This window comes from Pleurodeles waltl, chromosome 7 (genome assembly GCF_031143425.1).
Source record: "Pleurodeles waltl isolate 20211129_DDA chromosome 7, aPleWal1.hap1.20221129, whole genome shotgun sequence".
Classification (NCBI taxonomy): domain Eukaryota; kingdom Metazoa; phylum Chordata; class Amphibia; order Caudata; family Salamandridae; genus Pleurodeles; species Pleurodeles waltl.
In genome coordinates this window covers 1,524,346,395-1,524,358,519 of record NC_090446.1, presented here as the reverse complement: position 1 = coordinate 1,524,358,519, position 12,125 = coordinate 1,524,346,395, and the positions used below count along the sequence as shown (strand labels likewise).

General features: G+C 52.4%; 1 protein-coding gene across 9 annotated transcripts in view; it reads right to left on the bottom strand.

The window, feature by feature from the left end:
- Positions 1 to 12,125, bottom strand: part of ARHGEF1 (Rho guanine nucleotide exchange factor 1) — a 579,253-nt gene that overhangs the window by 326,963 nt on the left and 240,165 nt on the right. The window contains exon 1 of one of the 9 annotated variants that reach the window (XM_069201370.1): positions 2,840 to 2,956. The exons of 7 other annotated variants lie outside the window; for them this stretch is intronic. In XM_069201370.1, the coding sequence (XP_069057471.1) occupies positions 2,840 to 2,853 (14 nt within the window). In that variant the 5' untranslated portion in view covers positions 2,854 to 2,956. Of the gene's footprint in view, positions 1 to 2,839; positions 2,957 to 12,125 lie in introns of those variants that run through there. One more of the 9 variants, XM_069201369.1, reaches the window with a different exon arrangement.

Genomic DNA, 12,125 nt, shown 5'->3' with positions numbered 1-12,125 from the left:
CCTCCACTCGCCTACGACGCCCATCCCTTTTCTGCTCGCCCATAGGGGCATCAATGCCCTTACTGTCTCACGGCGCAACTCTTCTTGCAGCCAGCACGCAAAGCCTTTCCGCTGACCCACAGTGCACCTGTGCAAACCAACTGTACTCACTGGCAGTGCACCGTCGCGCTCTGCTCCCTCACAGCGCACCCCAGATCTGCACCACTACTCTGCTCAACCACAGTGCACATGTGCAAACCAACTGTACTCACTGGCAGTGCACCGTCGCGCTCTGCTCCCTCACAGCGCACCCCAGATCTGCACCACTACTCTGCTCAACCACAGTGCACATGTGCAAACCAACTGTACTCACTGGCAGTGCACCGTCGCGCTCTGCTCCCTCACAGTGCACCCCAGATCTGCTCAGCCACATTGCGACCCAACTCTGCACCCACTGTGCACCACTACTCTGCTCAACCACAGTGCACCTGTGCAAACCAACTCTACTCACTGGCAGTGCACCGTCGCGCTCTGCTCCCTCGCAGTGCACCCCAGATCTGCTCAGCCACAGTGCGACCCAACTCTGCACCCACTGTGCACCACTACTCTGCTCAACCACAGTGCACCTGTGCAAACCAACTCTACTCACAGGCAGTGCACCGTCGCGCTCTGCTCCCTCACAGCGCACCCCAGATCTGCACCACTACTCTGCTCAACCGCAGTGCACCTGTGCAAACCAACTCTACTCACACGCACTGCACCGTCGCGCTCTGCTCCCTCACAGCGCACCCCAGATCTGCACCACTACTCTGCTCAACCACAGTGCACCTGTGCAAACCAACTCTACTCACTGGCAGTGCACCGTCGCGCTCTGCTCCCTCACAGTGCACCCCAGATCTGCTCAGCCACAATGCGCCCCAACTCTGCACCCACTGTGCACCACTACTCTGCTCAACCGCAGTGCACCTGTGCAAACCAACTCTACTCACTGGCAGTGCACCGTCGCGCTCTGCTCCCTCACAGTGCACCCCAGATCTGCTCAGCCACATTGCGACCCAACTCTGCACCCACTGTGCACCACTACTCTGCTCAACCACAGTGCACCTGTGCAAACCAACTCTACTCACAGGCAGTGCACCGTCGCGCTCTGCTCCCTCACAGCGCACCCCAGATCTGCACCACTACTCTGCTCAACCGCAGTGCACCTGTGCAAACCAACTCTACTCACACGCACTGCACCGTCGCGCTCTGCTCCCTCACAGCGCACCCCAGATCTGCACCACTACTCTGCTCAACCACAGTGCACATGTGCAAACCAACTCTACTCACTGGCAGTGCACCGTCGCGCTCTGCTCCCTCACAGTGCACCCCAGATCTGCACCACTACTCTGCTCAACCGCAGTGCACCTGTGCAAACCAACTCTACTCACAGGCAGTGCACCGTCGCGCTCTGCTCCCTCACAGCGCACCCCAGATCTGCACCACTACTCTGCTCAACCACAGTGCACATGTGCAAACCAACTCTACTCACTGGCAGTGCACCGTCGCGCTCTGCTCCCTCACAGTGCACCCCAGATCTGCTCAGCCACATTGCGACCCAACTCTGCACCCACTGTGCACCACTACTCTGCTCAACCACAGTGCACATGTGCAAACCAACTCTACTCACTGGCAGTGCACCGTCGCGCTCTGCTCCCTCACAGTGCACCCCAGATCTGCTCAGCCACAGTGCGCCCCAACTCTGCACCACTACTCTGCTCAACCACAGTGCACCTGTGCAAACCAACTCTACTCACAGGCAGTGCACCGTCGCGCTCTGCTCCCTCACAGCGCACCCCAGATCTGCACCACTACTCTGCTCAACCACAGTGCACATGTGCAAACCAACTCTACTCACTGGCAGTGCACCGTCGCGCTCTGCTCCCTCACAGCGCACCCCAGATCTGCACCACTACTCTGCTCAACCACAGTGCACCTGTGCAAACCAACTCTACTCACAGGCAGTGCACCGTCGCGCTCTGCTCCCTCACAGCGCACCCCAGATCTGCACCACTACTCTGCTCAACCACAGTGCACATGTGCAAACCAACTCTACTCACTGGCAGTGCACCGTCGCGCTCTGCTCCCTCACAGTGCACCCCAGATCTGCTCAGCCACATTGCGACCCAACTCTGCACCCACTGTGCACCACTACTCTGCTCAACCACAGTGCACCTGTGCAAACCAACTGTACTCACTGGCAGTGCACCGTCGCGCTCTGCTCCCTCACAGTGCACCCCAGATCTGCTCAGCCACAGTGCGCCCCAACTCTGCACCCACTGTGCATCACTACTCTGCTCAACCGCAGTGCACCTGTGCAAACCAACTCTACTCACTGGCAGTGCACCGTCGCGCTCTGCTCCCTCACAGCGCACCCCAGATCTGCACCACTACTCTGCTCAACCACAGTGCACATGTGCAAACCAACTCTACTCACTGGCAGTGCACCGTCGCGCTCTGCTCCCTCACAGTGCACCCCAGATCTGCAACCCCACTCAATCCTCACCCACTGTGCACCGCCACTGTCTCAACCACCTTGCACCCCCTCACCCGTGTAACCACACTGTGCACCTCCACTCTGCTCAACGCTGTGCACTTCTATTCACTACCCACCCGCCGTGCACCCCACTCACACACCGTTTACCCCCCGTCAATCCTCGCCCACTGTGCACCTCCACTTAGTACTCGACCACCCTGCACCCCCACTCCATCCTCACCACTGTGCACCTTGTCCCTAATCCCCCCCACAGTGCACCTTCACTCAGTGCTCACAAAGTGCACTCACCTCTACTCGCCCACGGGCACCTGCCCCCCCACTCACCCACAATGCATCATTGCTGCGCGTCAGTATACAGGATGCCGCTGTGCTGCTCATGGTCTGCAGGGCTGCGCGGCAGGTGGAGGGGACGGATGGAGTTGCTCTGCCACACACTGCTCGACAATGACGGGTCCTGTTGGTGGGATGGAGGCACCCAGACGGGAGGGTGATGCAAGCCTCTGAAAGAATAGAGGATTGTCCCAGGCCGGCCCACCCAATCAGCCCCCGGGACCCTCAGCCAATGACGACGGAGAGAGGCAGCACCCCCGGGGGCGGCGGAGGGCCCGACCTCAATGGATGCTTTGAGAAGGTTTTATGGCGACATCTGCCCAGATGCCGCTGCCTTCTTCCCCCCGTGGGCTGTGTCCAGCTGTTTCCTGCCATGAGGACGGGTACCCCAGATTCACCAAGCACAAACAACCGCTTTATTGGGGCGCCGCGGCCTCAAACTTCAGGTTAAGAGAAGAGGGAGACATTACATGCCATCGGAGGTTTCTTAATTTCGCAAAACTTTAGCAGTGGAGTGGGGGGCTGGGGGGTGTTTGCAAACAGGCGTTACTGCTGAACTGCCGCATTTGTGCGTGAACTCCCCCTGCCAAAGGGAGCTCTGCCTTTATTTCTTCCAATTTAAGCTGAAACTTCTGCCAAGTCGAGGCGGCCACAGAGACTAAACTCTGACGACCCCCCCCCCCCGGCAGAAAGGGCAATAAGAGCCCCCGCCCTCTGCAGGGGGGGCGAGCACCACTATATAATGCCCCCTCCCCTGCCAGGCGTGCCCCCACCAGCTGGGAGTGGTACCACACCACGGCCATGGGGACCCCAGCCGTTCCCGGGGGGCTGCAGGTCACAGGCTAGCAGCACGACCCTCTGAATCTCCAGGGGGAGGGGTACTGTGGGGGGGGGGGGGGGGTGCAGACCTTGACTCACCCCCCAGTGCTACAGGCTTCCCCTAATGAAGCCTCGGCGGCAGCTGCGGACGTGGGGCGACCACTTCCAGCCCAGAGGTGCCCGTGGGGAAACTGGACATGTGGAGTCAGCACTGCCGCAAACATGAACACGTGTGTGTGTGTGTGAGACACGAGGGGATAGCTTGGGGGCACTCTTAGTGAGTCAGTATATTTTAGAACAAGGGGCGACCACTTCCAGCCCAGAGGTGCCCATGAGAAAAGTGGGCATGTGGTGTCCGCACTGCCCGACACATGAACGTGTGAGAGAGAAATTGTGTGTGTTAAGGAGGAGGAAAGTACATTTGAGAGGGGCGACCAATTCCGGGGGGGGGGGGAGGAGACAGAGAGAGAGACCACTTCCGTGTGTGAAAGTGTGTGTGTGGGGGGTCATTGGAGGACGGGGGGTGAGACAGAGAGAGAGAGACCACTTCCGTGTGTGAAAGTGTGTGTGGGGGGGGGGGGGGGGGTCATTGGAGGACGGGGGGTGAGACAGAGAGAGAGAGACCACTTCCGTGTGTGAAAGTGTGTGTGGAGGGGGGGGGGGTCATTGGAGGACGGGGGGTGAGACAGAGAGAGAGACCACTTCCGTGTGTGAAAGTGTGTGTGGGGGGGGGGGGGGCATTGGAGGACGGGGGTGAGACAGAGAGAGAGAGACCACTTCCGTGTGTGAAAGTGTGTGTGTGGGGGGGGGGGGGGGGGGTCATTGGAGGACGGGGGGTGAGACAGAGAGAGAGAGACCACTTCCGTGTGTGAAAGTGTGTGTGGAGGGGGGGGGGGGGGGGTCATTGGAGGACGGGGGGTGAGACAGAGAGAGAGAGACCACTTCCGTGTATGACAGAGTGAGAGTGTGCGTATGTGGGGGGGGGGGGGGTGGGGGGGGGTGGCACATTTGAGGACAAGGGGCGACCACTTCCAGCCTAGAGGTGTCCATGTGTAAACTGGACATGTGGTTTCTGCACTGCGAGAAGCATGAACGCGTGTGTGTGTGTACGCAAGAGAGAGCGAGGGGGGTGGGTACAACCTCATGATGGCAGCTGGGGGAAGGACGAACGTTCAGGCGGTTGCTGCCAGCTGCCCCCCCACCCTCAGTGTTCGTCCTTCCAACCGTGAAAATCCAGGTTTTTCACCCTGTGTTAAGTAGGGGTTGCTGTCAGGCTCCCTCATATTTAGGGAAATGCCCCTGAAGGATGAGGGCCAGCTCTGCCCGTCCTCTGTACCCTGCCTCTATCCTCCCACAGTCAGGTTCTGTGGCTGCGCGCCCCACCCCTGGAGATGCGTCCCCTGTAAGGGTCATCTGCGGGATGGGGCTGAGGAAAGGCCACCCTTGCAACACATTGTTGGTGTTCGACCACTGCAGAGAGCGATGGATGCAGCGGCTGATCAGCACAAGATCCTCCCAATGACCCTTCACCGGAGACCACTGATGCGTTGGCATTGTTGCAGCACGCGCAAGTGTTACCTGGCATGCGGAACTAGGGCAATGGAGGAGGTCGGCATGCCAAGGAGGCCCAAGACCATCAGGACTGTGACCTGTTGAACCGTCTGAAAAAGAGGGAGAAACACATGGAAAAACTGCACCCTTGCAGGGTAGGGGCAGGACTGGCCACCTTCTGCATTCAGGATTGCCCCTAGATAGGGCTGGATCTGAAAGGGCCAGAGGTGACTTTACGGCGTTGATGGTAAATTCTCAAACTGGGTAAGAGGTTTCTTGTGCTGTTGCTGTGTTGCACTGTTGATCAGCCAATCACCCAGGAACAGAAACACATGGGTGCCTTGTCTTCGCAGGTCTGCGGTGTTGGAGGCGGCACGTCAAAGTAACACATAAATTCAGGGTGCACCCTGGTGCCCAACATTAGCAGCAATAACTACATGCAAGGGTTACAACACTTCCACATAGCACTAGGGCCTAGTCCGCATTAGTAAACCGTAATGCCAACCTTAGGAATTCCCTGGCAGAAGAATGTAAGCAGCAACACCACAGTGCTGCCCTCGCATTCAGCCGCACTTGCTCCCGCACATCCACTCTGCACTGCTGTGCCACGGGTACCAGTCGGGTTGTGCACACATACTAATACGCACTCACTCCCGGCACCCTAATGCGGTACCTGATATCCGGCTGGTGGATGCCACTGTGTCCCTAAACCGCACTCCACCCACCACCAGCTCTAGCTATCCCACCCCCACCAGAAACCAAAGATTGAGCCAACCTTCCCCTGAATACTAGGCCACACACGCCCAAGGATCACACTTCGCAGGATTACCAGGGATAAGGTTGGGGAGGGATGGAAGAGGTGGGTGTTTGATAAGAAGTAAAGTCAATGGCCAATCCGGAAATAATTAGCAATGAGGAGGTTTAGTCAGAGGGCTGCAACACACCGGAGGGGGGTCACTGGGGTCACCTACAAGCCGTCGCTGTGTCCAGCCCAGCCAGCAATCCAATGCTACCAAAGAGTTACCAATTCCCGCATCTCCAGGACTGAGGTGCACCGCCGGGGCGTGTTGATTTGAGTCGCCCTCAACAATTTTGGTTGCACACGAAGAGTTACTAGGTCCGCGCCATCTGTACAAGGAGGCGCCGTGGGTCCACTGCACGAAGCCCATTTCACCAGATGATTACGTTCCCAGGGGTAAGTGCTCAGTGCTGTAACTCCATAAAAATGAGGCACAAAAAATGCTCTTCCCCTGCAACCAGTGGAATGAAGCTGAATTTACAGGACACACAAATCATTTTAGAACCTAGAAATGCCCTCTTCCTAGAAGTGGCATTTCTAGGGCATTAATAACAAAACTACCTTTACCACCAGAGGGGGGTTGTCATTCTGAATCCAATGATACTAAACATCATGTGGCTTTTCCCCTGCAATCCACCTAATGAGGCTGTTTCTCCCATGTTACCTAATGGACACAGTAGCTTTCATAGGCAGGGTGAACACGTGGGTATTCTGCACTCCCTGGGCACATGTGCCCTGGCGCAGACACAAGCTTGCAAAGGCAGGCTGACACTTAGGTGGAAGCCAGCATGAGGGGCAAGTGTGACTATACTGGCCTTTGCGATCAGTCTCAGTTTCTATGTTAGAATACTCGCATACAGGTGTCCACACCCTGGCACGTGATGCCAAATCCAGCATCTACATAGGAAACCACCCGTGTGTGCCAGTATGCAAACAGGAGTTAGTAATGCCAGTCTCCATTACATGGCAACCACCTGCCTCATCTTCAGGGCACTCCAGGGGAGGCGTAAGGGTGGCTGAGGGTTGGCCCCCGCATAGAGGCTGCCACCCTGAGCGCAGGTGCAATTGCACCCCTGAAAGCCCAGCCAATTGGGCCTAAAACGTGGTTGACCGTGTCTTCTAGGGAGTGGCACACATAGTGCAACCACCCCCTAGTAGCCAGTGCAGTACCTGCCCTGGGTCTGTAGGGTACTTTTTTACTCGGTCCTCCTGTGTACAGCACCTCAACCACACCTATACCAATCCTTTCCGTACACAGGTGGGAAGGGCGCTCGCATCTTCCCCCTTTATTTTTATTTTTTTATTTAATGCGTTTTTATATAGCGCTGACTTTACCCGAAGGTGTCAGAGCGCTTCACAATAGGCAAAGTAAAGATACAAGAGGAGAGGAATTACAAGTGAGCCTGATACAAACGCAAAGGTTACATTACATGAGGCAATGCGAAAGGAGAAAGTGACGTGTGCAGGTTACAAGAGCAAATAAAGTACGAGTAGAGGAAAAAAAACAACAAAAAAAAACAAATAGCAATAAATGGTAGACACTCAAAACACTAAAACAATAGTTACGTTACATGAGGCAGTGGTGGCCGTTGTGCATGTATCAAAAGCAAACAAGATAAAAGAGGTAGCAAATGATACATTGTAAAAGGAAAGGTGCTGTGTGCATGATACAAAAGAGTACAAAATACAGGTAGAGGTATAAAACTGCACTAAATAGCAGACACTCAAAACACAAAAACACCCTGGGAAGGCACTTCTATAGGCATGGAGAACAGAATTTCCTATAATGGAAGGACTTCCTTCAGAAAATAGAGGGCTTGAATTAAATTTGGAAGTGTCTTTGAAGGAGGAGAGCTTTGAGGTCAGTTTTGAAGGCCTGGGAAGAGGTGGTGGTCCGAAGCTGAGGCGGAAGTGAGTTCCAGATTCTCACCGCGTTGCCTGAAAAGGATTGGGCCATCGATCTTTCCTTCTTGAAAATGGGAGGTTCAAGCAATAACTTTTCTGCATTACGTGATGGTCTGGAGCCCCCAGAGAGTTTCAGTTTATTCACCAGGTAGCGAGGGGAGGAGGAGTGCAAGGCTTTGTGGGTGATACATGCAGTTTTGTAGATAGATCTTGCCTCTATGGGAAGCCAACGGAGGGTGGATAAAATGGGTGTAATGTGGTCGCTTCTTTTGGCCCCATATATGAAACGAGCTGCTGAATGGAGAATAGACTTCAGGGGGGAAAGGTGGGATTTGGGAAGGCCAGTAAGAAGAGAGTTGCAGTAGTCCAATCTGGAGTGAAACAGCGATTGGACCAGGGTTTTAAGGTCGTGCTCCGGGAAGAAGCGACGAATTCCCCAAAGAAGGCGCAGTTGGTGTCGAGCAGACTTTGCAATGGAGTCGATGTGGGAGAGTAGATTGAGTTTTTTGTCGAGTATGACACCAAGGGATTTTGCGCTCTCGACAATGATGGGCTTATTGTTCATTAGATTGATCTGATCCATCCATGATTGCACTGGGGGATGAGAAAGTGAGGAGGAGGAATTCTGTTTTGGAGGGATTCAGGATCAGTTGATGAGTTAACATCCAGTTTTGAATGGAGTCGAGAGTAGAGCTAAGGAAGGAGAGATCGTGATTGGAGGCCACCTTAAGGTAAATCTGAGTGTCATCCGCATATAGATGATAGTGGATCCCGGATTTACTCAGGAGATTTCCCAACGGTTCTAAATAGAGATTGAACAGTGTGGGTGCAAGTATGGAGCCTTGAGGAACACCTTGACTGACCGCTAAAGGAGCTGAAAGACTGTTCGCTATTTTGATCATTTGGGATCTATCGGAGAGGAAGGAGGCAAACCATTTGAGCACAGTGCCCTCCATGCCCATTCTCTGTTGAAGAGTGTTAAGGAGAGTGTTGTGATTGACAGTGTCAAAGGCTGCAGAAAGGTCAAGAAGAATTAGAAGACAAGACTCCCCTGAATCGATTATCCGCAGCGCGTCATCAATCACTAGCAGCAGGGCTGTTTCAGTGCTGCAGTTTTGAATGAAGCCGGACTGGAAATTGTCAAGAAGATTATTTTCCTTGATATGGCGAGAAAGTTGTTTCGCTACACATTTTTCTGTGATTTTCGCAAGAAAGGGTAGGTTAGTGATGGGACGGTAGTTGTTGAGGTCGTTCGCATCAGCGGTGGGATTTTTAAGCAGAGGGGTGACCTGCCCAGTTTTGAAGGGGTCAGGAAGGGAGCCTTGACTGAGGGAGAGGTTGACCAAAGTGGTCCAATAGGAAAGAGAGTTAGTATAGAAGTCAATGGCAATGGCACTAGGGATGGGGTCAAGAGAATGGTTAGAGGGCTTTGTATCGAGGATGCATTTAAGGAGAGCATCGTCAGAGATGAGGTCAAAGTTTTGCCAAATGGTTAAGGATTTGCGCGCCTCTGTAGGGGTAGGATGAATGACCTGATCTACAAGTGATTTTACCTTTTCGTCAAAGAATACAGCGAATGTCGCTGCTTTCTTTGTGGAATCTTCCAATTTGGAGGTTGGGGGAGAGCTGCTTGGGTTCTTGATGAGGTCAAATAGTTTTTTGGGTCTATTTTTGGCTGAGTCAAGGAGGGATTTGTAGTGTGACGCTTTTCCAAGGAAGATGAGCTTGTGGTACTTGGATCTTGCTGAACGAAGCGTGGCCACATTTTCAGTGGAGGGCGCTTGTCTCCATTGTTTCTCAAGGGCTCTTAGGAACTTCCTTTCTTCATAGAGGGATTTGTTGAACCAAGGTGCTGAGGGAGTGGGCCTTTTCTTTTTGCTTTGGAGAGGAGCGACATTATTGATTTCGACTGCAAGGACTGTGAGGCATTGGGAGGTGAGTTCGTTAACATCTAGGTCCGGGTCTAGCCTTGGAAGTGATAGCAAAGCAGAATCACAGAGGGTACTGAGGTCAATATTTTTAGTGTCACGGAACCAGGAAGTAGCCCTCTTAGGCTGGCCAAGAGTTATAGAGTGTGATAGGTGAAGAGAGAATGGGATGAGGAGGTGGTCCGACCAGTCTACAAGAATAGGGGTAGTGATAGTCAGCAAGCCTGCTTTAGAAATAACAAGGTCCAGGGTTGAGCCTTTAGAGTGTGTTGTTTCTGTGCAGTGTTGGATACGATCGTTTGCAGAGAGGAAGGTGGCCAGCAAATTCGCATAGGTGTCTTGAGGCGAGCCCCAGTGGACATTGAAGTCACCCACGAAGATCTGATTGTCACTTTGCGTGTATTGGTCACTGATGCAGTCCGTGAGTTCCTCCATAAACGAAGGGCTGCTACCAGGCGGGTGGTAAATAGCATGGAATCTGAGAGGTGAGCGGTGGTGCAATTGAAGCTCAAGAGATAGGCATTCAAAAGTGTGGAAGGAGCTGTTAGGAAGAGCCTTAAGTTGAAGGGAGTTTCTAAAGATGACTGCAACACCTCCCCCAACTTGATCAATTCTGTCATTTCGAAGTATAGAATAGCCTGTGGGTACAAGGAGATCAAACAGAGTGAGAGGTATCGTTGAACCAGGTCTCTGTGAGGAAGAGCATGTCAATATTGTGCAAGTTGATGGTATCGGAGATTTCAAGTTTGTGTTTTATTGCAGATCTGCAGTTGTGGAGCAAACAGCGCAGCTCTGACGCAACTGTTTTGGTGACGGGGGCACTTGGGCTATGAGGGGTGATAGGGATATTGTACTTATATGAGGGCGCTCGGGAGGGTTTAGGTGGGCGAGTGGTTCTGACAGAGGATATGGTCGGAATAGTGTAGATAACAGGGTTACTGGGAAGTGGAAGTGAAGGAAGGGTGGCGTTCGAGTGCTTGTGTGGAATTGCAGATGACAGGCTATGCTTAGCTATACTGGGGTGTGGGGGTGAGGTGCATCTCGTGGAAAGGTGAGTTTGCCAAAGGAATTGAGGTGTGTGGAAAAGTCGAGATCTTGGAGCTTAAAACTAAAATGGTAGCTTCAAGTTGGGAGATGGCGGTGATTAGAGAGCCTAGCTTATTTTCCAGAGAGAGTAAGGAAGAAGGATAAGTTACTTACCTGTAAATCCTAGTTCTCTTCCAGGGGTATCCTCATCAAAGTCATAAACATTGAATATTCCCGCCCTTGTGCGGGGACCCAGGAGCATATATAAAATATATACACATTATACATGTGTAACAAACAGTCATGCAGGCTATCATGTTAAAAACAGGCTAAAATGCTTTATTTCTATGAAGTTTTTTTTTAAAGTTTTTTTTTTAAATACTACAATAGAGCATAAATAAGTACCCAAGCTCCTAAAATTAGGCTTGGGGAAGTAAGCAGTAGTAAACTCTAGTGAAAAAATAGAGAAAACTGCATTGAAAAACAATGAAGCATTCTTAGCCAATAGGCTGCATGTAGGTTAACACAGGAGAACCATAAAAACTTTGGCACTGTGCCTTTAAGACCCTGAGCACCTCCAGTATCCCACCATGCCTCAGGGGTGAAGGAAAGGTGACAGTTGGTTCACAGTTAGGTCAGTTCTTTTTACGGTGACAATTTGTATAATTGAATCAAAATACTGTCTGTCCTGCACTTCCAGTAGACGTGTGTCCGGGGAGGAGGGTGGGTTGTTTATGACTTTGATGAGGATACCCCTGGAAGAGAACTAGGATTTACAGGTAAGTAACTTATCCTTCTCTTCCAGGGGATCCTCATCAATAGTCATAAACATTGAATAGATTAGCAAGCCCATCCCTAAACCCAGCGGACTGTCCGATAGAAGTGCAGGAATAGACATGTCTTACGCAAATAAATTCCTTAGAGAGGCCTGCCCCACTTGGGCATCCACTCTTGCATCTGAGTCTAAACAATAATGTCTTGTAAAAGTATGGACAGACTTCCATGTAGCAGCCTTACAAATCTCAGAAATAGGAACATTGTTAAGGAGAGCAGCAGTAGCCGCTTTTCCCCTTGTGGAATGCGCTCTAGGCCGCGCTAGCAATTGTCTATTAGCTAGCTGGTAAGTATTAACAATACAAGAGACTATCCATCTTGATATTGTTCGCTTAGATGCTGCTTCTCCTGTCCTTAAATGACCATAGTTCACAAACAAGCGGTTAGAGTGTCTAATCGATTTTGTCTTGTCCAGATA